Source organism: Eschrichtius robustus, chromosome 8, assembly GCF_028021215.1.
Source record: "Eschrichtius robustus isolate mEscRob2 chromosome 8, mEscRob2.pri, whole genome shotgun sequence".
NCBI lineage: Eukaryota > Metazoa > Chordata > Mammalia > Artiodactyla > Eschrichtiidae > Eschrichtius > Eschrichtius robustus.
The window spans coordinates 10011818-10035932 of record NC_090831.1 but is presented as its reverse complement, the minus strand read 5'-3'; the positions used below and the strand labels follow the sequence as shown (position 1 = coordinate 10035932).

The window sequence follows — 24115 nt, the reverse complement described above, 5'->3', positions numbered from 1 at the left end:
GAACCCAAACCAACATCGTCAAGCTGGGGCATGGCAGGCTCGCCTATGGGCCGGGCTCGGGTGGCCACGGGGACACTGGACACAGGGCCCTGAATGGGACCAAGCCTTGTTCTCTGAGTCTGTTTCCCATGTGTGAAGAGGGTTGGGGGGTGTTCCCAGGGAGAGGCCACGGAAGAGAGGAAACCCCAGCTGCCGGCCCCTCCCCGCTGCCTGCCCACAGAGCTGGGCACCTGGCCTGTCATCCTCGCTGCTTTTCTTGCTTCCCTCCTCCAGCCTCTGTCCAACACGACACTCAGGACCCCAGCAGTTGTCTCCTCTCCAGGGGCTTCTATTCTTCCAAAGGGAGGTGGGGGTCCGCGGCTGCGTTGGACAAGGGCAAGGACCCGTTGTCCCCAGGTGACCCGCGCCACTGGGCCCCGGGATGCATCATTCGGGGTTCCCTCCTCTCCTTCCCACCCGTCTCCACCGCCTACGCCATCGGATGGCACAGAGAGCTTTCTAGAATCTTCGGAGGCTCACGGATATCCACATCCCACTTCATGCGGGCTCATGCTATTCACCGTCCAGCATCAACTCCTTAACTCAACGTGTCCCAAAGTTTTCAGAGTCCAGAGGAACAGAGCACGGGAACATGGGCCGGAAGCTCTTGTGTTTCCAAGCTGCCGAGTCAGACTCTGATAGAACATCCTGGACATTCACAGCACCCAGCGGAGTCCACAACAGAGCCCACGGCACCCTCCAGCCTGCGCACCTCGCCCTACCGCCTACAGTCCTGCCCTCAGGGTCCCAGGAAGGGGGTGAGCAGGACTGGGGGTGGGTGGACCAGGGCAGACAGAGGCCAGTTCAAGTGTAAGCACCAGCACCTGCTGACCCTGGAGGCTCCGACCTCAGCTTCATCCCCTTTCTGGGTGCAGAACGGACAGACTGCAGGGGAGGACAGGACTTTCGGGAAGGACGTCACCAAGCCGGGGCCTCGGTGGCTCTCGCCTCCTGACAGGGCTCACGGGGCTGGCACATGTGGGAGCGACACCCCAGGGGCAGTGCAGGGTCCTGCAGCAGGGCCTGACCATCCGGTCACTGTCAAGGGGTGCAAGCCGGTTCCGGAGCTGGAGGAAGGTCACGGGGGAGCGTTGCCCTGAGATGCTGGTCGTTCCCCTGCTCCACAGCACGAGAGCGTCTGCGGGTCGCCTCGGATTAGCCTCTGCTGCTTGCTCTTGGGCTCTTCACAGGCCCCACAACCTGCCCAGGGCTCCCCGCGAAGTAGGGCTGTTATTAACATCGCCTCCAACTTTCAGATGGAGGACGGGGCACAGGAAGGCCGCGGGGTAGGGCATCGGAGCTGGGCCACCAGCCAGGGGGCTGGCGTGGAGGCCTCAGCCATCCTATGGTCTCTCTCCTGGGGCTTCTCAAGCCTTCAACGGGCTAACATGCTTGACCCCAGCCTGCTCACCCAGGGAGCATCTGGGGCCCTGGGGACATCCCATCCTGCTCTGCATCCAGCACTGGGGTCCCCAGGAAGGTCTAGTCACGCTTCAGCTCCTGGCGGGCACTGGCAAAGCCATGATTATGAAAAGAGCAGCTCCCATGGTAGCTTCTTGTGTGTGTTTTGTTTTTAAAAGGTGGCACGCAACCAGCAATGATCACACCAACGTCACCCGGCAGCCACACAGCCCAGGGAGGGCACCTGTGTGGGTCCTGCAGCTGCCACTGCCTCGTTGGGACAAAGAAAGGGCTCTCGAGGGGCACGACAAGCCGCCAGGTGCATGGGAGCTGGGCCAGCGGCCTGCCGCTCCCCACACCACAGCGCTGAGGCCTCTGGGCTGCCAGCTGGCCACGTGGTCCCCAGAGCCCTCACTCTGCGGTCCCTGTGGCCTTTCAGCTGCTCCTCCACGGGAAGAGTCGTCCTTTTCAGGCTCAGAGCCATCATCACCCAACACGGGGCACAGCTCAGCTTTGAAACAGACGCGGCATTTCATGATGTAAGCCCTGAAACTGAGGCCCCGTGTGATGTGCTGCCCTGATGTCCGGTGAAACCGGGAGGGCCCGAATGGCCTAGCTGTAGGCTCCCCAGCCCGCTCACCCAGCCAAGTGGCCCTCCTCCCAGGCAGACCAGGAGCAGAGCAGACCTATCCCCAAGTGGTGGCCTCGGTCCCCTGCCAGCAAGGAATTATTCAAACAAGCAACCACATCCCCCCGGGGGAGCCAGGGGCACCCCACTCTCTGGTCACCACGAAGCCTGCCTCCCTCAGTCTGCTGCTCACTTTGCCCCGAGTGCACCCGAAGTGGCCTGCGTGACGTGCAGTGTCCTCCCCAGGCTCTGAGCCTGTGTGATACAGACTGCTGTCCATCTCAGCTGTCCGGGGTCCCCATCCTGTGTTTGGTCATGCCCACGACCCTAGGGCGGGCTCCCACACTGACTAAGAGGCAAAAAGGTGATGTGAATAAAAATGACTATCCTCTCGAGTCCTCAGTTTTGTCAACTGTAAAATGGGACAGCATCACCCTCCAGTGCAGTAGGGCATGGTGACAGCAGGAGCCCACCAGTGGCCTCCTCCTTTCCTGCTTCCTTCCCCGGCCCCAGTGCAATAGGTCCTACGCCGGGGGTAGGGTCTCATCACAGCCCACCCCAAGATAGCACCCGTGACACTGCCACAGCACGGCGTGCTTTCCAGGCTAGGGCATGGCCCCCAGAGGGTGCAGGGCTTATTCTGTCAGGGTCCTACTCAGACTCAGCAAGGCCTCTGGGACGCCTCCCTTCCACCAGCCTCCTCCTGCCAACTGTAGTTACTGGTGGCCCAGACCACCGCCTCCCAACAGTCCCCTCCTCCAGCTCAGTTCTTGAGTTGAAAGCGCTCTGCTCCCCCCACCCCTTCATCATGTTCATTAGGGACCTACTGTTCGCAAGGGAGGGAGACCAAGAGGCCCCTGCACCCCGCCCCGCCCCACCCACCCCGGAGCTGGGAGACAGGCTGTGCGGAGACAGAGAGCCAGCCTGCTGGGAGCCGGGGGCTGCCGTGCTGAGCAAGAGGGCGGGGGCCAGGAGGCTGCGGCCGCTCTGGCCAGAGCCCAGGTCCTCAAACCTGCGGCTGCCCCTCTGACCCTACGCTCACCTCCAGGGGGGCCCTTGGTGCATGTGGGGTGCACAGGGCTGCCGGTAAGGACCCCTCCAGATCTGGGGAATGACAGGAATGGCTGATAAAACAACCCCACGAGGGCCCAGGAGTTCGTGGAGATTTCCTCCCAGTAACCCTGGGCCAGTCCACTTTTTAGGCGCTGCCACCTCCCCACCCCCTCTTGACCCTCTACAGCTCAATGGGGTGGGCACTGCTGTGGCCTGAGTTCACGGAGCACCGATCTCAGGCCCCCAAGCCCGTGGGACTCAGGGTTCACAGAGGCAGCCGTGCCCCAGAAACAGACACACCCCAGCACCAGTGAACAGGGCCACGGAGCTGCCACATTCTCCTCCTCACAGGTGAGGCCACCAAGCACACGGAGGGCGTGTCCACCAGGACCCCTGCCCACACAGCCTGGCCTCCACCCCTTTTCTTCTCCTCTCCTGCCTTCACCCCAGTTTGGGGAAGTTTTGACTTAGCCTATTTGATTAATGAATTAATGACAAAGACCTCTTCTCTCAACAACTCTGTTTGACATTGCCTGATAAAACACAAAATGACCAGTTAAATCTGAATTTCAGGTAAGCAACAAGTTTTTTTTTAATATAAGTATGTCCCAAATTCAGATAAACAAATAATTTTCTAATACAAGTATGTCCCGTGCAGTTTGGGACATATTTGTCTTCAAATATTTTTCACGGCCTATCTGAAATTCAAATTACTTCTAAATCTGGCCACCGCAGCCGGTTCCCTCATTGCTCCCCCATCCTCCCCCTGGCATGGGACTGGGGGGGTCCCCCTCGCCCACAAGGGCCCCCAACTTTTCTTCTTACTCCCTCCCCACCTTTTGCGGTGCCCCCAACTCCGCAAAAACCCAAGTCCTGGAAACAGAACCCGGGAGGGATGGGTCTGTCCAGTTAAAGACTGATCCTGGGGCAAAGGAAGGGACCCTCCTACTCCACCCACCCTCCGAGTCCCTAGGAAGACCCCTCCCACTGCCCAGGGTCCCCTGGAGCCCCGATTCGAGAGCAGCGTCGACCAAAAGCTGGCTGGGGGTTTGGGACATACTTATTCTAAAAAAATATTGTTTATCTGAAATTGGGACATTATACAGTGAGGCCCTGACTCCGCCCCTGGGGCGCTGGGAGCTGCCAGGGAGGGGCAGGGGCGGGGCCGCGGAATAGGCGGGAGGGGTGCCCAGGTTGGGGAGGGGTGCCCGAGGGGGAAGGGGAGGGGAGCCCAGCGCCCGAGGCGCATGCTCAGCCGACCCTGCAATGCGGCGCCGCGTCCTCCGGTAACCCGGTTCCGCGGATTCCCCGGCGCCCGTTATCCTCTGACTCGGTCGTCTTCGCGTTTGTGGGTCGCGGGGGGCCGACAGGAAAGCGGCAGCGCCGGCTGCAGCAGGAGAGCCCCCGGTTCCTGCTGGGCGAAGGGTTCCGGGGCGGGTTTGGCCAGGGTGCAGGCTCAGCCCCAGGGCCCCTAGAGGCCAGACAGCTCCTCCCTGTCCCAGCTCCAGCAGGGGTGCCTCCCAAGGCAGAAGGAGCCACACAGGCCCTGCGGAGGGGGTGGCCCCAGGCGAAGGTAGCTGGGGGTAAACTGGGCATCAGCCTGGGGGCGGGAGAAGGCTCAGAAGTGAGCCCCAGATCTCATCATCTGTGGCCTGTCTCCTCACCTGTGCGCTGAGTCCCTCACCTGTGCGCTGAGTCCCTCACCCGTGCCGTGAGCCCCACCTATGAAATCAGCCTCCCACCTGTGAGGTCAGCCCCCCACCTGTGAGGTCAGCCTCCCACCTGTGAGGTCAGCCCCCCACCTTTGAGATCAGCCCCCTACCTGTGAGGTCAGCCCCATACCTGTGAGGTCAGCCTCCCACCTGTGAGGTCAGCCCCCCACCTTTGAGATCAGCCCCCTGCCTGTGAGATCAGCCCCATACCTGTGAGGTCAGCCCCCCACCTTTGAAATCAGACCCCCACCTGTGAGATCAGGCCCCTACCTGTGAGGTCAGCCCCCCACCTGTGAGGTCAGCTCTACCTGTGAGGTCAGCCCCACACCTGTGAGGTCAGCTCTACCTGTGAGGTCAGCCCCACACCTGATCCACCCTGGGTCCTCCGCAGCTGGGTGAAATCTAGAGCCGCCTGTGTCCCAGGCTCTGCTCATTACGGCTGTGGGATCCTAAGCAAGTCTCTTGCTTCTGTGGGATTTGGTTTCCTCGTCTGTGGAATGGGGCACCCACCACCGACCTCGTGAAAACTGCTGCTGAGGGTCAGGACACAATAAATGCCGAAGCCCTCGTTCCTGTGCAGGGTCCTTCCCCCGAGTTCAGCCGCAGACCGGGGTCATTTCTGGGACACCTGCTCCCTGGACGCTGGGGGCCAGTAAGTGCTAATGGGGCTCAGTGCATGGGGCTCCCTCCAAAGGCCAACGAACCAGCCCCAAGAACAGCCACTTAGTGCGGACAGTGAGCGAGGGGAGGGGGAGGGGGACGCAGGAACAACAGGAAATCTTTTTAAGACTCACGCGCCTGATGGTCTCCTTATCCCCCCACCCCGTCAATTAATTTTCCTCTAACTGATTTTGTTAACAGTAGTTTAATAATCTCTCATTATTCAGTACATTCACAGACTCTGAATGCCTCACAATCCTCTATTTAATTAAGTATTAAATTTAAAAAAATCTAACTCTTACTGCCGTTGGCACAAGCTGGGTGTAATCTGCAGTGTCCTCGTGGCGCCAGGAACTGCCAGTTCCCGGGTGGGACAGTTTTTCTGCGTCCAGCACCAGCGTCCTCCTCCTGCTGCTCTACCATTGGAGGCCTTGAAGGACTAAGCCTGTCTCCTCAGCCCAGGAGTGGACACCCTCCCCGCAGGGCTGAGCGAGCCCACTCCACACTGCACTGAATATGATGCCGGCACAAGTGGGGCCTCCCCTCCGGCCTCTGGGTCCAGTCTCCACTTCCTCACTCTCCCTCTTTCTAGGGCACTTGCCTGGCATCCTCCTCCCCACCCATGGGCCGCTCCCCTCCACCCGCACCTTCCAGGACAACAGGTGGGGCAAGCATCTCTGAAATGGCCTTTCTGGGAAGGGAACCGGTCTGGCGTCAGGACTCTCTGCTGGGAGCATGTCTGACCCTGCAGAACACAGGTGCAGGCTGCACGGTGATCACCAGGATTCAGGGAGGAGCGGTGAGCTCCAGGCCTCCCCTCCCTGCTTCCCGACCACCCTCAGGCTTCACCATGGAACTTCTCCTGAACTTGGACCTCCCAAATGCTCAGGTGCTCAGTGACCAGGGGCCTCCCCTGCAAACCCGACCCTGCAGCAAACCCTCTTCTAGACCTCACTCGACCCAGTCCCTATCCCAACTTCACACCTGGGACACTAACCTCACTCCAGCACAGACTACACATCTGCTCATTCAAAATCCATTCACTCAAAACATTCATTCATTCATTCAAAAACATGGAGAGCTCACCACCTGTCAGGGCCTGAGCAGGGTGTGGAAGACACAGTGGTGAATGAAACAGATGAAGTCCTGGAAGTCTCGTGGGAGAGACAGCCATAAAATAGAAACAGGGTGCTTAGGTCCCAGATTCCCACTGGAGGCTCAGGGGAAACCCCTCTGAGGAAGTGTCATCAACAGGAGTTAAGCAGATAGAAAGTTTAGGAAAAGCATTTCCAGAGACAAGGCAGGTGCAAAGGCCCTGGGGTGTACAGAACCAGAAAAGACCAAGTGCCTGAGCAGAGCTGCTGGGAGGGAAGGAGAAGACAGGGCCGAAGGCTGAGTGTCAGGCCAGATAAGAACTTTGGGTTTTATGGAGCCAGCCCCCAAAGGGTGGTAAGGAGAGGGTGGGATGTTCCTACGTGTGTTTTCCCAGGCTCTGGGCTGGGAGCTGGGAAGGCGCAGAGATGAACCCACTGCATTTGCCCTCAAGGAGCAAGTGATCAATGACGAAATACCTAAGGTGACTGCTTCGGGACCTGGGGGTTTCCAAGCTGTATGGGAGGACCCAGGGAGGCTTCCTGGAGGAGGAGTCCTGGAGCCTGCAGGCTGGGCAGGATAGTCTGGCAAGAAATGGGGAAGAAGGCAGCGGGTGCCCTGGCAGCACCACACTCAGCCTGCTCCTTCCAGGCACCTTAGTTCTTCTCTCACCCTCACAATGCCCCTCTGAGGTAGATAGCAGATTTATTCCAATTTTACGGCTGGGGAAACTAAGGTACAGGGTGGCTAAGTAACACGGCCAGGGTCATACAGCGAGGTGGTCAGGGCCGTGCGGCGACGAGACCAAACCCAGCAGCCTGGCTGCCCCATTGCTGGCCCACACTCAGCGTAAAGATGAGTGTCGGGGGCCCAAGACCCTCTCCCCTCACCCCTTCCGCTGCCCACTCAGCTCGGAAAGCCCCGAAAGGGGCTGGAGAGGATCAGAAGATCCCTGGGTCCCTGTACAGGGAGGTGGCCAGTTGTTTTTCGAATCCTTTTCCGTTACAGAAACATGCTGAACACTATGGGTGAAATGGTGGCCGGTCTGGGATCTGCTGCAAGATATATGGGTAGGGGTGGGAGATGCGGAGGGTTACAGTTGAAAACAAAATTGCCTGGGAGATGAAAACTGTTGTGTCGAAGCTGGGGGCTCCTTCTATCATTTTTTCTATATTTGGGGATGTTTGAAATTTTCCATAATAATGAGGTAAACAGGGGGAAAAAATGCCCAAGACGTCCACAGACCTGGGCAATGCAGGGGCCCAAGAGTAGAGGCAAAGCAGGGGGTGTCCTGGCTTCCCTGGCCCGGAAAGTGGTCCCGAGGGAAGGTGACAACAGACAAGGGCTGGCTGCTTCGATTCCAGACCAGTCCTGGCTGGCGGCGCCGCCTGCCACCATCCAACCCAGGCTGCACCCAGCCAGGAAGGAGACTGAGGCCAGGCGCAGGGCTGACGGAGCCTCAGGTCTGCACAGCTCCGCGGAGGCGCCCTTAGCAGGGGTCTCTGGGGGCCCAGCCTCCGGGACTCAATGGCAGAAAGCAGGCTGGCTCTCAGGAAGTGGGCAGCAGGCCTGCTACTGCAGCGGCGGAAGAAAGAGCAGGTGGTAATTGTGGAGCACGCAGGGCATTTCAGACTTCCACTGCCCTTGATCCTCCCGATTTATAGAACACTTTGAGGGTAGAAACGGGAGCGTGACGTTCCTTGAAAGGAGCTGCGTGATTCCATGGAAACGTACCCAGGTGGTTTTCTGCCTGAGTTTCACAAACTCCTATTCATCCTTCAAGACCCATCCGACCTCCCTGTTCTGTCCCCTGTGCTCCCACCCCTCGAATGGGGCTGTAGTGGCTTGTTTGGGTGTGTTTGCTCATCACCCCGTCCTCAGTGCTGGGCACTGACTGGGAGAGGCTAGGTAAAGCTGGTGGATGAGTGAGGGTGTCCCTCATTAGTCCACAGGACCTCTGAAGGTGGGCTCTCTCTCCTCCTGTGGCCTGGCACCAGCCACAGGAATGGAATGAAGCGGAATGTTCCTCCTGCTTTAGAAACTCCACATATGCGGACACATCCCCCCGAAAACATGACACTGGTGGCTCACCAGTGCCGCCCATCCAGTGTCAGGGAACACAGAAGCTGCCCTGCATCTGGCGGCACCATGCGTACAGCGAACGCTCGGTAAATATTAGCTTGTGCATTATTATTATGATCACAGTTTAGCTGCGGGATCTGAGCTTTCCCAACACACAGGCCCCAGGGCTGTCTGGCTCGCAGACTCTTGTCTCTGTGGGGCCCTGTGTCATCCTCATCACCCGAGTGCAACCAGCCCCTCGGCTAGGCTGGGACAGCAGCGCCCGCCCCTGGAAACACTCAGCCCCGAAGGCCTGGTACACAGCAGGCGCCCAAACAACACCTACACGCAGCTCAGCGAACCACAAAGCGGGCTCAGCCGCCTGCCCACACAGGCCGCCAGGCTGGAAACTGCAGACCCTACAGACGGAGGCGTTCTCAGCACCAGCCTCGGGGAGGGATTCGGGCCAGGACTGCCTACGGCCAGGGCCTCTTTGCAGAGAAAGAGCCTCTCTGTTGGCTCACATTTGTGTCTGGATGCTAAGTGGGGTCATGGGTGTGCCTGGAGGTGGGAGACCGTCAGGCCAGGGGCTTAGCTTAGCTCCCTCCGCCAAGGGGGTCACCCAGCCCCTCCTTTCTGAGCCGGGGGCTGGAGATCCGTGGGCTCCCCCCAGCACAGGGGGCGGCAGTGGCGCTGCTACCTCACTGGGACGGCCCACGCCTCCACACCCACGCTGGAGGCCCCACCAGACCCCCTGCCTGGCTCCCGGCCCCCTGTCCCCTCGGTTCTGTGCTCTGACATCACCTGCTCAGAGCGGCACCTCCACCTTGGCCTTGTCGCCCCATGTCATCCCCTGCCCCCATGTCCCGCCTCATCCCCACCACGTGGAACTCCACTGGATGCCACGAGGGCAGGGGTCTGTCCGTCTGCCCAGAACGGGCCGCCCCCCAGCAAGGGCTCTGGACGGTGCGGGATGGGGTGAGGCCACATGCCCCGGGGCCAGCACCACGCCCACCCCTGCAGACCCCCGAGCCCTCCCCAGCCTAGGCAGATGAGCCCCCACGTGCATCCCTGCGTCCGGAAGACCGGCGGGGGCTGAGTTAGGAAACGTGCCGTTCATGCCGCCCCTCAAGCATTGCCCTGTCACCCAAAGTCTTCAGGTCACCGAGTCCCCCTCTGGCCCACAGTTCTTGGGCAGACGACCTTACCTGATCACTTCAGCCACCTGGCCGCACGCCTCTCCCCGTCCAGCCCCGGGGAGGTGAGGCAGGGGCTCCGCGAGCCCCCAAACCAGAGCGACAGTGCAATTCCAGATGTGAGGGTGTGCGGGTGCCTCTCCCTCCTGGCCCCATTCGGCCACGGGCACCGTTCACGTCCCACTGCGGCCACGAATCCCGCTCCATCTGTGCCCCCCCATGAGCCACAGGCCGAGCCCTATCCCTCAGCATGGGCTCCAGCCCCGGCCCCCGGCCCCCGGCCCACGCCAGCCAGCACAGCCATTCCCTACCTCTGGCGGATAGCTTCTTGGTGTTGATGATCTTGGCTGCATACTCATGGCCGGTGCAGAGCTTGACACAGCGTCGGACCACAGAGAAAGCCCCCCTGGGGGAGAAATGGGAAACAGAGGCAGGGAGCCCATTAATCCCCCGGTGAACACCCAGCACCCGGTCATGAGGCCCAGCCTCTGTGCGAGGAAGGGGCGCCCCTCCCCCAAACGACTCCCAGCCCACCCCGCCCAGTGCCAGCCCGGCAGGGGCCCCTTTCCCGGCAGCTGGCAGAGCCCAGCCGACCGGCACACCCAGCTCCTGCGAGACCCCCCGCCTGGGCATCCTCATGCGCCAGCTGGACCGAGGGCCTCTGGGCAAGCGTCCTCCCTCGCTCTATGCCCAGGCCTATGAGACCCAGCGAGTCCCCCCAGAGCAGTGAACCCTGGCCCAGCTCCAGACAGCGGAATAGGTTGGTGCAGCCTGCGGGGACTCGGTGAAGGTTCTGGAGGGAGGCAGAAGCATCGCATAATTAAGCTGCAAAGCTGGAGGCAAAGGCCCCCTCCCCCGGATCCTCCACCAGCACTGCCCCAAGTTACAGCAGAGGCTGCAGAGTCCCATAGCAGAGGAGACATTTACACGCCCACAGCATTAGTGCTTCTGAGAGGAGAGGGGACCAGCCTGGAGAGCCAAGAGAAGGGAACCCAGGAGAGTGGGTGACCACTGCCAAGGCCATCGAGACATCCTGCATGTGGCCCCGAAACAGTGACCCTTGAGAGGAGGAAGGTTTGTAGGAGGCGGCACGGCAAGCCAGAGCCCATAGAACAGGCCCGTGTGGGTCCAGGGCAGGCGTGGGGCACAGGCCGGAGGGAGCCTGGGGCCCATCAGAAGGTCCTCCACGGTATTCAACTTGTCACCACCGTCGGTTTAATTTGATTTGAGATCATCTTCGAAGAACATTAGACACAGCACGTATGAGACACAGCCGGAACGGGAAATGTCTTGGGAAGGGTCGAGACCGGAGGCCGCCAGGGAGAGGTGGGCACAAAGGCCACAGGTGGTTGAGCACATGGGGCCGGGGGGGCTGGGGACACCCCTGACCGCACGCCCCTCCCCCGCCTTCCCTCCCCAGAGGCCCTGCAGGCACAGCCTCCCCCCGACCCCCCTCATACCACCACCCCGGAGCCCTGCCGCGCACACAGCCTGAGAAGCCCACCAGCTGCCCGAACCCGGACTCGGGGCCACAGGAAAGCAGCGTCTTAAACAGAGAACGCTTTTTTGCTCTAATCCTGTTTGAGATTAAAACTTCATTAAGACAGACTATTCACTTCCTTGGAAAAAAAATAAAAATTACACTAAATCTATTTGAACATTTTCTTAACGACCCAGGTCTTTATGATCCCTAGCTGTGCTCAGAGCTATATCTCTGCTTTTCCAAAATCAGCCAGGGAACTGGGCAGCGGCTGCCTCTGTGGGACGGGGAGCCGGGGGTCAGGCGGGGGGCACACAATTCACTCTACATCCTCTGTCCTGTGTGATTTTCTCACTGTGTGCATGGGTTACGTTCTCAAAATATTATTAGTTTTTCATTTTAAGAAAAAAAACGTAAAGAAAGGATGACTTTTTTTTTTTTTTTTTGGACCGGTGAGACTAGCTTGGGAGAGAGCGTGGTGAGGGGGAAAGGCCACAGGCTTCGAGCAGGTCTGGGTTCAAATCCTGCTCCGCACCGGGTTGCACCCTCTGAGCCTCAGTTACCCCATCCATCTAAGGAGCAGGAAAGGCTCTCAGAGCCACTGCGAGGGCTCAGCAAGGCTCCCACGTGGCTGTCTGCCCGAGGCTGCACTGGCCTCATCCTCACCAGCCCAGCCCAGCCCACCCCTGGTCTTCGAATCCGCTTCCTGCCCAGGAGGGCGGAGGGTATCACACGTACAGGGCTGAGCCGCCACCCTTCGTGCTCTGGCCCCCAAAGGGCACGGACAACCAAGCTCTGGCTCACAAGCCTCCCTGGGATAGCGCTTCCTATGCCAGAATCTGACCCCACGATGCCGGAAGTTCCAAACAGCCAGAGGGCTGCTTTCAGCATGGTGGGCGCCAGGCGAGGCACCAAGGGGCCCTAAGGTGAGCTCATCCCTGGAGGGGGAAGGGGCCCACACAGCCTGTCTACCGGCTGCTGTCCCGCCAGGGTAAGTACAGGACTAAGCGACAGGGAGCCAGGAATCCTCCCTGGCGCACGGCAGGATGCGCGTAAATAAAGTGAACGAGAGCCGACAGCCAGATGGACGATCCTGGACAGGCTGCCCCACTGCCCCACATCTTCCAGTTCCGACCCTGCTCTCTCCTCCGTAGAAGGCTCTGGGTTGGTGATGAGGGCAGTGCCAAGCGGGCAGGAGCCAGACGCTGGAGGAAACCAGCAAGGCGGCAGGCACAGCCCCCGGCATCCAGCAAGCGCTCAACAATGGTGCTCATAGGTAGCACTCAGGCTGGCACAGGGCCTGCTCTTGGACGCAGGCCTTCCTCTCCCGCAGTCCTGCCTGCCGGGTGCGGGGGAGGGCACCTCTGGAAGCCCCTCTGGGGTAGGGCTTCTTCTGCCCCTGCTGCCCGGCCTGAAGAGAAGTTCTAGAAAGAGCTGCCCGACCCCTGGGCCCGGCCACCCCACCCTGGTCTGCCACGGGGCACCTGCACTCCAATGCCCGTCAGCTATGAGGGGGAACCTGGGCCGGCCTGGGGTGAGGCTGGGCCGGAAGCAGGGAGGAGCAGCCGGGCCCCTGGGGAGCCCTCAGAGCTCAGTCTCCCAGCTGCAGACACGTGGAAGTCGCCAGGAAAGCTTGGCCAGGCGCCTGGGGAAGCTCACGAGTTAGAGGGCTCTCCGTGACTTAACTACCCGGAGGGAGAGTGCAGGGAAGAGGCTCGGCCCCCGATGACCACCACCCCTCGGGCAGCCCCTCGGCTCCCCTCTTCCATCCTTGAAGCCAGCCTCTCGGTCACCACCATCCCCCACTCTCCTCCCACCCCCACCCCAGGCATCCGCCCCCTTCCTGGCCGCTCTGCTGGGTAGTCGAGGCCGATCACAGGGAAGCCCCCCAGAAGTGCCAGCGTGCCAAAAAGCATGTGCCGTGCGGGCCATGGGCTGGGGGCCCCCGACACCTTGAACATCACAGACAACAGTGAGGCCACTGTGAGCACCAACCTCCCTCAGAACTCACAGCATCTGCCCCCCGGAAACTTACAGTCATTGAGACAACAACACAGACAAAGGGCCCGGGTCTGTATCCTAAGCGCATCCCCACGGCCACCAGGCAAACTCCTTCGCATCCTTCAAGACTCAATTCAATACCTCCTCTCGGAAATCTTTCCCAGCTCCCACAGGAAGTCAGCTTGGTCTCCTCTGGACGCCGGATGCTGCACGTGTCTCGGCTCACTTTGCCCACTTTATTATAATTATTCATCTGTCCATTTCTGGCCCTACACTGTGGCTCTCCACGTGCAATCGGGATGCTGGGGTCAGGCACAGTGTCCAGACTGTGATAAGAGAGTAAGGACTGACCTACAAGCACCACCAGTCGACTGTGAAGAGTGGAGATGCTGGACCTCAGCACGTGTCAGGCCAGCGGGACAAGAAGGGGCAGCCTTCTAGAAGGACAGGGAGAGCCCGGGATGGGGCAGACTCTGGACCACAGGCCAGCAGGAGAGGGTCACCTCCCAAGGCTTCCCTGGATGAGTGGGGGACATCTGTGGAAGGGTGGGAGCGTCTGTAGGTGGGGGGATGTCTCCTACGGAGCGGAGGCCATGGGACCCCTGATCAAAGCAGGAGGCTCCCCACCGTACCCACAGATAGGCTGGGATGAAGATGCAGAAGCACACACAGACAGGGCCGACAGTGGACTGCATCCGGGTAGGCCCTGCCTGCGCTGCCCGGCACTCCGACCGTCCACGAACGGCGTGGCGGGTGGTGGCCTGCTGCAGGGTCAGGAAGGCCACCTGGAGCAAGGCCACCCAGCGCAGCTTGCGGGGGAGAGGCCAGGAAGTGGGGGTCTGGGTGCGGGTGAAGGTCAGGGAGGAGAGTGGGGAAGAGGGTGGGCCTGGTGGGGGCACCCCCTGAACCTCGAGGTCGCCACACGATGCCCGGTGTGGCACGTGCTGCTGCACTCGGGTTTAGAGTGGTCTGAATAACGTGTTCAGAGGAGGAGGCTCCCGGGCACCAAGCATGTCATGGGGCTTTTAAAAATCAGGTAAAGCTAATGAAAGGAAGAAAATACTCTTTCAGTCCTTGCTGGCTGGCGGATCAGAAAGCTCTCTCCTGTCTACTGTGGGACCACAACACCAGAGAGGCCGGCCAGAGAGAGGGGGAAGTTAACTCCAGAGCTGCCTGGGGTCTGGTCTGCTGCAGGTGGGCGCCCAGCACTGCTGTGGCCGCGTGGACCCACGGTGGCACTCGAGGGTCAGTCTCTCGCCAGCGAAGGGGGTGACTGGCCCCTGCACACTGGGCAGACGCAGTAAGCCAGCCAGTGGCTCCCCGTCCCCTTTACTCTCTCTTTGCTCCCTGTCCAACCTGGGGCCATGCCTCTGAGCTGCCCCCGTGCCCACCCGCCCGCCTGCCTGCTGCCACCTGGAACTTGCCCCTGACATTGATTACCTGCAGCCCCCATGGAGGCCCCCACTACGCCTGCTTTGGGGACCTGTCCCCTCCCTGCTCTGTTGGCCGAGCCCAGCTGCCCAGCCTGCCCTCTGCCCGCTGCCCGCTGAGCCGAGCTGGTGTTGGTGGGAGAGGCTGATGGGGCGGGAGGGTCCGGTCTCGCCCTGTCCCCGCGGTGGGGACTGCAGAATAGAACGCGGAAGCGCTGACTGTGGATGCTGCTCTCGGGACCCTGCATCCTGGTCCTGGGGCTGCAGGGCTTCCGCATGAGCGTCACACGCAGCACGTGCAGAGGTCCTGGCACGGAGCGGGCGTCAGAATCGTGTAACCCGGGGAGCCCCTACCTCTGCTTCTCAGCGGCCGCTCCGCGCTTGCACTGCATCCCTCCCAGTAGACATTCCAGGGACGCGGCAGCTCCTCTCCACCGCCCCCATCCCTGGCTCCAGCCCTGCACCCGACTCCGGCTCTCTCCTCCCAGTCCCGGCCTCGCAGGCACCTGCCTGCCTGCCACCAGGGCTGCGAGCTGTTTGCACAGCCCAGCGGCAGACACACCCGGTGGCCAAACAACCCGGGAGATCCCGTCCACACTCTGCTAACTCAGATGCTCGGGAGCGGGAATTCCTGACAGCCAGCCAGAGCCAAGGGCCCGCGGCTCAGACCCGTCCACGGCCCCAGAGCCAAGGGCCCACGGCTCAGACCCGTCCACGGCCCCAGAGCCAAGGGCCCGCGGCTCAGACCCGTCCACAGCCCCAGAGCCAAGGGACGGCGGCTCAGACCCGTCCACGGCCCCAGAGCCAAGGGCCCGTGGCTCAGACCCGTCCACAGCCAGCCAGAGCCAAGGGCCCGCGGCTCAGACCCATCCACGGCTCCAGAGCCAAGGGCCCGCGGCTCAGACCCGTCCACGGCCCCAGAGCCAAGGGCCCGCGGCTCAGACCCGTCCACGGCCCCAGAGCCAAGGGCCCGCGGCTCAGACCCGTCCACGGCCTTCTTAACTTTTAGAGCCAAAAGCAGCCAGGAGTCCTGAGGGAAAGAAAAGGACCAAAGCCTTGTTTATCTGTTTTGTAAAGGCTCCCACACAGGTTGAGCGCAGGGGTGCCCGCTCAGTGAAAACAGCCCTCCTGGCCCCCGACTCCCCAGGCAGATCCACACAAGATCTTTCTGGAACAGGCGGAGCAGGCGGCAGAGGGACTTGGCTGGTCCGACAGTTTTATTTACTGCGTTAATTAACACATGGATGTTCTGAACCAGCCTGAGGCCGTGTACCTCCATTCTGCCCAGCCTGGGCCGCCCCAAGTGGGCTCGGCTGAGGAGGGTCTGGGCCAGCGCTCAGGGGCGGGGAGGGGGGCTAGCAGGGAGGACAGCCCAGCAGACACGCTCGCTCGCCACACCAGGCCCTTCGCTTGCTTGGATTTGTGGATTTAAACTAAATCAAGCTGCTGCTTATTTGTGTGTCAGCAAAAATTTTTTTTCTACCTTCGATTAAAATGACGGGGGAGGTGCCTTTATATTTTTAATCTGGACCTAAGCAATTTGGTAGAAAATAGGAACTTCTACATGAGGTTGTTGTGGGTTTTTTTTTTTCCTGCTTATAATAACAATTTTAAAAACAGAATCCCTGCTCGCAGCAGAAAATGGAGTAAACAAGTGGTTTCAATAGAGCGAGTCGAAGCCGCCTCCATCTCTGTAACCCGTTGCTGGCGTCCCACGATGTTCTGATGTGTCTCCAGTGAGGTCTACACCACAGGAAGGCTTTCCTCTTCAACACTCAGGAGCCTCTTGCCGTTTCTATTCTGCTTTTCCCTCTCACTACTTTCCCACCCTGTGAACGACTCTTCCACAGCACGATCTGGCAGCTACATACTGCTTCACTGGTGGACGCCGTCCGGGGACACCAGGAGGGCATGGGACCCTCCCCAGGCTCCCCGGCCTCGGGGTTAGAGCCGGTGAGGGGAGTGTGCTGGGGATCTGGGCAAGCACGTGCCACGCTGGGCAGGAGCATGAGGTCCCAGTACAAGAGCGATGTCCAGAGCGCAGGCCCATGAGGGATGCCCAGCATCCACCAACAGGACGGCACACAGAGCTCAGGGGACCGTGGCCCACTCCTGCCCAGGACCCAGAACGTCCTGAGTTCCAGAACAGGGCCTGAAGTAGACAGACTAGAGACCGACACTGGACAACATTTAATCCCTGTGGTCTCTGCAGCATCCTGGCATGCCTTTTATCAGCGCGTGAGTTCCTGCTTTGTGTTTGGCCTCTTATATTTAACATCACTTCACACGCAATTCCCACTCTCTGACCTAGATTGCATACTTGTCATCTTCACTGTAGAGAACGTTCCTTCCATGGGTAGCCGAGTGCTTCCTTGATTGGCAGGCATTTGGGGTATTTCCAATTTCCCTCCTTGTAAATGCCTGCCGTAAACATCTCGGTTATTTCTGTAGAGTTTATTTCCAAAGGCACAATCGCTGGGTGATTTACAACCACACCAGCGATGAAAACGCCAGCTCTTGCCACTTCCCCAAAGTCCGACCCTGGCCTTTCCAAGGTCCTTCCTTGGAATCCTGGCAGCTCCCCGGCCCCGGCCTCTGAGCCTGGGCCAGAAATTCAAGTCATAAGTCATCCATGCTGTGCTAGGGTACTGGGGCCACCACAACACAGTACATGGGCTGGGCAGCTGAAACAACAGAGATCGTCCCACAGTTCTGGAGGCCAGAAGTCCAAGACCAACGTGCTGGCAGGGTCGGTTCCTTCTGAGGCTGTGAGGGAGACACTGTCCCAGGCCTCTCTCCAGCTTCTGGGGTTTTGCTGGTGATCCCTGGGGCTCCTTGGCTTGTAGAAGTATCACCCCCATCTCCGCCTTCATGTTCACATGGCATTCTCCCTGTGTGTCTCTACCCAAATTTCCCCTTTTCATAAGTACACAGTCCTACTGGACGAGGGCCCACCCTCCACCTCAGCTTAACTAATTACGTCTACGACAACCTTATTTCCACATGAGGTCTCATTCTGAGGTATGGGGATTAGGAGTCAATATCTGAATTTTGAGGAGACATAATTCAAGCCATAGCACATGCTGACCCCCAACTCTGCCTTATGGAGTCTGCCACTGTGTGGACCAAACATTTCCCAAATGACCATCATCAAATATTAGCTCCACAGGATGTTCACAGATGTTAGGTACAAAGGGGGTTCTGTGGGAAAAAAAGTTTAGAAACCAGTAAGTTAAAATGTTTTCCTTCCTTCCTTCCTTCCCTCCTTCTTTCCTTCCTTTTTTACTGCAGGACTTCCCAGGGCCTTTAACATGGTCATCTGTACTGTGAATTTCCAACCAGTGAATATGAGGTACAGCCTTTCCCTGACTTCTTTGACCAGAGAAATCTCTTTTTTGTTTGTTTTTGGTCTTCATTGTTTTACTTTTATTTTTTTTAACATCTCTATTGGAGTATAATTGCTTTACAATGGTGTGTTAGTTTCTGCTGTATAACAAAGTGAATCAGCTATACATATACATACATCCCCATATCTCCTCCCTCTTGCGTCTCCCTCCCACCCTCCCTATCCCACCCCTCTAGGTGGTCACAAAGCCCCTAGCTGATCTCCCTGTGCTATGCGGCTGCTTCCCACTAGCTATCTATTTTACATTTGGTAGTGTCTATATGTCCATGCCACTCTCTCACTTCGTCCCAGCTTCCCCTTCCCCCTCCCCGTGCCCTCAAGACCAGCGAAATCTTTACCCAAACAAGTCTCAACTGGGCCAAGAGCCAGGGGCAGGGAGGGCTTCTAGACTAAGGGCTCAACTCCGAGTGCATCCACCAACAAAGAAACAAATGGCCAGGGTGGGACAGAAATGCCACCTGAGGACACCCCCCCAAACACAAGAACAGCAGTGCTGCCCACGGAGTCTGTGGGTGCATCTCAGATGGAGGAAACCCCAGCGTGGCCCCCTCTTCTCCCTGCCTGCCCCTTGGAACAGGGCACCCAGGCCATGGCGGCCGCCCCTCCCATCGGAAGCCCCCTCCCCAACCACGCAGGCATCAAGGTCCCCCCACTGCCCTCCTCCCAGACACCCTGGGGAGCAGGGCTTCATCTGGAAGAGCCAAGAACGTCAGCTCAGAGAGCACGTTTTCTTCCATTTCTGACAATGCTGGGAGCAGGTGGAACGCTCCGTGAGCAGAGTGGGGAGCCGTGTCCTGACCACGTAGGGCTTATGACAAAATGCACCCTACATCCTAATGAGATTTAGATATCAACGACCACAAAGGGTAATCCTTTCACATTTCTCATGCGTTCACGTCATCATTGTTACTTTATACAGTCACGTCAAGTTTGTGCGTCCTACACAGATGAGAATAGCCCGACTCTGACGCTTGTCCATGACACCGTGTTGCTCTTAAACCTCTCGGGCCTCACACCCCACACGGTCACCCTCAGTACCGCCCAGATCCACCACCCCTCCCCGCCATAGTGGGGTCGCCTGAGTCCCCGTTCCACCGGGTACAGACATCCTTGAGAAGCTTCCTGGAGGGCTCAAGGCAGCAAAGCCAACAGGAACAAGAGGGTGGGCACCAGCCCACGGGACACAGTGGGATGTGAAGGAAGTGGGACTCACTGGGATTACTGAGTGGGTACAGAGTTATTGTTTGGGGTGATGAAAAAGTTCTGAAAATGGGTAGTGGTGACGGTTACACAACACTGTAACCGTCACCACTACCCATTTTCAGAACTTTTTCATTGAATATACTTGATGGCACTAAACTCTACATTTAACAATGGTTAAAATGGTCAATTTTATGTTATGTATATTTTACCACAATGAAAAAAAAGTCAAAGGATGCAGAAAGATATACCATATTGATCTCAGACAGAGCAGACTTGAGCAAGGAAGGTTACCAGGGCCAAAGAGGGATTTCACATCATGATAAGGGGGTCATTTCTCTAAGACATAACAATCCTTAGCATGTATACCCACAGCAGCAGAATGACAAACTACATGAGGCAAAACTGAAAGATCTGTAAGGAAAAGTAGGTGAATCCACTAGTACACTTGGAAACTCCAGCACCCCTCTATCAGAAATGCACAGACCCAGCAGGCAGAAATTTGGGAAGGACACAGTGGAACTGAAAAGCACCATCTATCAACTGGATGTAATTAACATCTAGAGATGACTTCATCCAACAACAGCAGAACACACATTCTTCTCAAGCTCACGTGAACTTTCACTAAGATAGAGCACATTCTGGGCCAGAAAACACCCTTAACAAATTTATAAGAAAAGAAATAATACAAAGTATGCTCTCAGATCACAAGGGAATTAAACTGGAAGTGAAAAACGAACAGATAGCTGGAAAACCCCAAAATACATGGGGATTAAACAACATACTTCCAAATAACACAAGAGTCAAAGAAGAAATCTCAACAGCATCACCTCTTGGGTAAGGAGGCTAATGACAGAGGAATATGAATCAGGGAAAAGGTCAGTGGGTCAAGTTTACCTTCTTGTCCTGGGTTTTTAGGTGCAGGGGTGTTTCACATTATTTTTTAAATGGAAAATCTTCTACGTGTAATATTTTACAATTTACAAACATTTAAAAATAAAATCTTTGGAATAAATTACACAGTAAAATAAAAAAAGAAGAAGAAATCTCAAAAGAAAATTTTAAACATTTTAACAAAATGAAAATGAAAATAAAACTTATCAAAATTGTGGAATGCAGTAAAAAAAAGTGCTTAGAAAAAAATTATACCATTGAATGCATATATTAGGAAAGAAGATTTTAAAATCAATAATCTAAGTTTCCACCTTAGGTGACTAGAAATAAGAAGAGCAAATTAAATTCAAAGTAACCAGAAGAAAAGACATAATAAATGTTAGAGCAGAAATAAATGACATTGAAAACAGGAAATCAACAGAGAAAAATCAATGAAACCAAAAGCTGTTCTTTGAAAAGATCCATAAAGTTGACAAGCCTTTAGCCAGGCTGAGATAACAAGAGAGAGGACACAAACATCAGAAATGAAAGAGGGGCCATCACTACCGATCCCTTGGAAATTAAAAGGATAATAAAGAAATACTACGAACAACTCTATGTCCACAAACTTGATGAAACCTAGATGAAATGGACCAATTCTTTGAAAGACACAATTTGCCAAAACTCTCACAAGAAGAAATAGACCAGAACAACAAATACTGTATTATATCATTTATGTGTGGAATCTAAAAAATAAAACAAACAAATGAATATAACAAAACACAGATTCACAGATATAGAGAACAAGCTAGTGGTTACCAGTGGGGAGAAGGAAGGGGGAGGGGCAACATAAGGGTAGGGGATAACAAACTACTGTTTATAAAATGGATAAGTTACAAGGATATATTGTACAGCACAGGGAATACAGGGAATACAGCCAATATTTTATAAGAACTTTAAATGGAGTATAATCTGTAAAAATTCTGAATCACTATATTGTACACCTAGAACTAATATAATATTGGAAATTAACTGTACCTCAATTTTAAAAAGTAAAAAAAAAAATAAAAGAAATAGACCATTTGAATAGACCTATACCTATTAAAGAAGTTGAGTCAATAATAACATTACAAGAAAACTACAGATCAATATTTCTCACGAACATAGATGCAAAAACCCTCAACAAAGTATTAGCAAATTGAATCCACCAATGTATAAATAGAATTATACGCCATGACCAAGTAGGATTTATCCCAGTTGTGTGCGTGTTATTGTGGTAACCCAATTAACCAATTAATCACATCAACTGACTTAAAAAGAAAATCACATGATCATATTAATAGATGCAGAAAAAGCATTTGACAAAATCCAACACCCATTCATAATAAAAACTCTCAGCAAACTAGGAATAGAGGGGAACTTTCTCAACTTGATAAAGAGCATTGTATTAGTCAACTCAGGCTGATAACAAAATATTATAGACCGGGTGGCTTAAACAAGAGAAATTTATTTATTTTCTCATAGTTCTGGAGGTTGGAAGTCCAAGATCAAGGTCCGGCAGGGTTTGGTTTCTTATGCGAGCTCTCTTCTCTTGACTTGTAGGTGGCCACCATCTTGCTGTGCGCTAACCTGGCCTTTCCTCAGTGCGTACGTATGGAGAAAGAGCAAAGTGTCTGGTGTCTCTTCCTATAAGGACACTAATCCTATCAGATCAGGGCCCCACCGTTATGACCTCTTTTAACCTTAATTACCTCCTAAATAACCAATCTTTAAATACAGTCACATGGGGGGGGGTAGGGCTTCAACCTATGAATTTGGGGGGGCACACAATTCAGTCCGCAGCAAGCATTTATAAAAAACCTACAACTAACATCATATTTTTGGCGAGAAAGTAGGTGCTTTTCCTCTAAGTTCAGAAACAAGGCAAGAATGTCCCTTCTCACCACTCTTTTTCAACATCATACTGGAAGTCTCAGCTAATGCAGTAAGACAAGAAAAGGAAATAAAAGGTATACAGACTGGAAAGGAAAATATAAAACTCTCTTTCTTCCCAGATGATATGATTATCTATGTAGAAAATCCCCAAAGAATTGACCAAAGAACTCCTGGAACTAATAAATGATTATAGCAAGGTTGAAGGACACAAGATTAATATACAAAAGTCAATTTCTTTTCTATATATCAGCAATGAGCGAGTGGAATTTGAAAGTAAAAACACAATACTATTTACATTAGCACCGAAAAATGAAACACTTAGGTATAAATCAACAAAATATGTACAAGGTCTATACTGATGAATTAAATCAAAGAAGAACTAAATAAATGGAAAGATATCCCACGCATGAATAGGAAGACTCGATATTGTCACAATATCTGTTCTTTCCAAGTTGATCTATACATTCAATGTAATCCTAATCAGAATCCCAGCAAGATATTTTACGGCTATCGAAAAACTGATTCTAAAGTTTATATGGAGAGGCAAAAATTGCTTCTCGGCCTTTTGGCTAAGATCAAGTGTAGCAGACAGAGAGGCAAAAGACCCATAATGGCCAACACAATATTGTTGAGAAGAACAAAGTTAGAGGATTGACACTACCCGACTTCAAGACTATAAAGCTACGGTAATCAAGACGGTGTGGTTTGGTAAAAGAATAGACAATAGATCAATGGAACAGAATAGACAGCCCAGAAATAGGCCCACACAAATAGTCAACCAATTTTTGACAAAGGAATAAAGGCAATTCAAGGAAGAAAAGATTGTCTTTTCAAAAAATGGTGCTTGCTATGGACTGAACGTTTGTGTCCATGCCCACCCCCGGCCCTCCACCACCAAATTCATATGTTGAAATCCTAACCCCAATTGGACAGTATTAAGAGGTGAGGCCTTTGGGAGGTGATTAGGTCATGAGAGCAGAGCCCTCATTAACAAGACTAATGCTTTATAAAAAAAGACCCCAGATAAATCTTTCCATCCCTTCTGCCATGTGAGGACACAGGGGAAAGACGACCATCTAGGAAGCAGGTCTCGCCAGACCCTGAATCTGCCAGAGCCATGCTCTTGGACTTGAAGTTCCTAGAACTGTGAGAAATAAATATTTGTTGTTTATAAGCCACCCAGTTTATGGTATTTTGGCTACAGCAGCCTGAACAGTCTAAGACAGTACTGGAACTACTGGACATCCAGATGCCAAAAAATGAATCTAGACACAGACCTTACATCTTCCACAAAAATTAACTCAGAATGGATCATAGGCCCAAATGTAAGATGCAAAACTATAAAAGTCCTAGAAGGTATCACAGGAGAAAATTTAGGTGACCTTGGGTTTGGCAATGACTTTTTCAGATACAACACCAAAAGCATGATCCATGAAAGAAAGAATTGATAAGCTGGGCTTCATTAGAATAAAAAACTTCTGCTCTGTGAAAGATGGGGTAAGCAAATGAGAAGACAGGCCACAGATGGGAGAAAATATTTGCAAAACACATATCTGATTAAGGACTTGTATCCAAAATATACAAAGAACTCTTAAAATGCAACAATAATAAAAAGCACAACCAAACAACCTGATTAAAAATAGGCCAAAGACCTTAACAGACACCTCACCACGGAAGGTATACACATGGCAAATAATCATATGACAAGATGCTCCTTATCATATGTCATCAAATCCAAATTAAAACAACGAGATACCACTGCAAACCTATTAGAATGGACAAAATCCAGAACACAGACACCACCACATGCTGGTGAGGACGTGGAGCAACGGGAACTCTCCCTCATTGCTGGTGGGAATGCAAAATGGTGCAGCTGCTTTGGAAGACAGTTTGGCAGTTTCTAACAAAACTAAACATACTCTTACCATATGATCCAGCCATCATGCTC

The 24115-nt window shown here is 55.0% G+C and overlaps 1 protein-coding gene across 1 annotated transcript in view; it reads right to left on the bottom strand.

The window, feature by feature from the left end:
* The window catches only part of CAMK2B (calcium/calmodulin dependent protein kinase II beta), a 90215-nt gene that overhangs the window by 49246 nt on the left and 16854 nt on the right, over nt 1-24115 (bottom strand). Inside the window, exon 2 of the mRNA XM_068550298.1 lies at nt 10154-10248. Within this exon, the coding sequence (XP_068406399.1) occupies nt 10154-10248 (95 nt within the window). The remainder of the gene's footprint in view (nt 1-10153; nt 10249-24115) is intronic.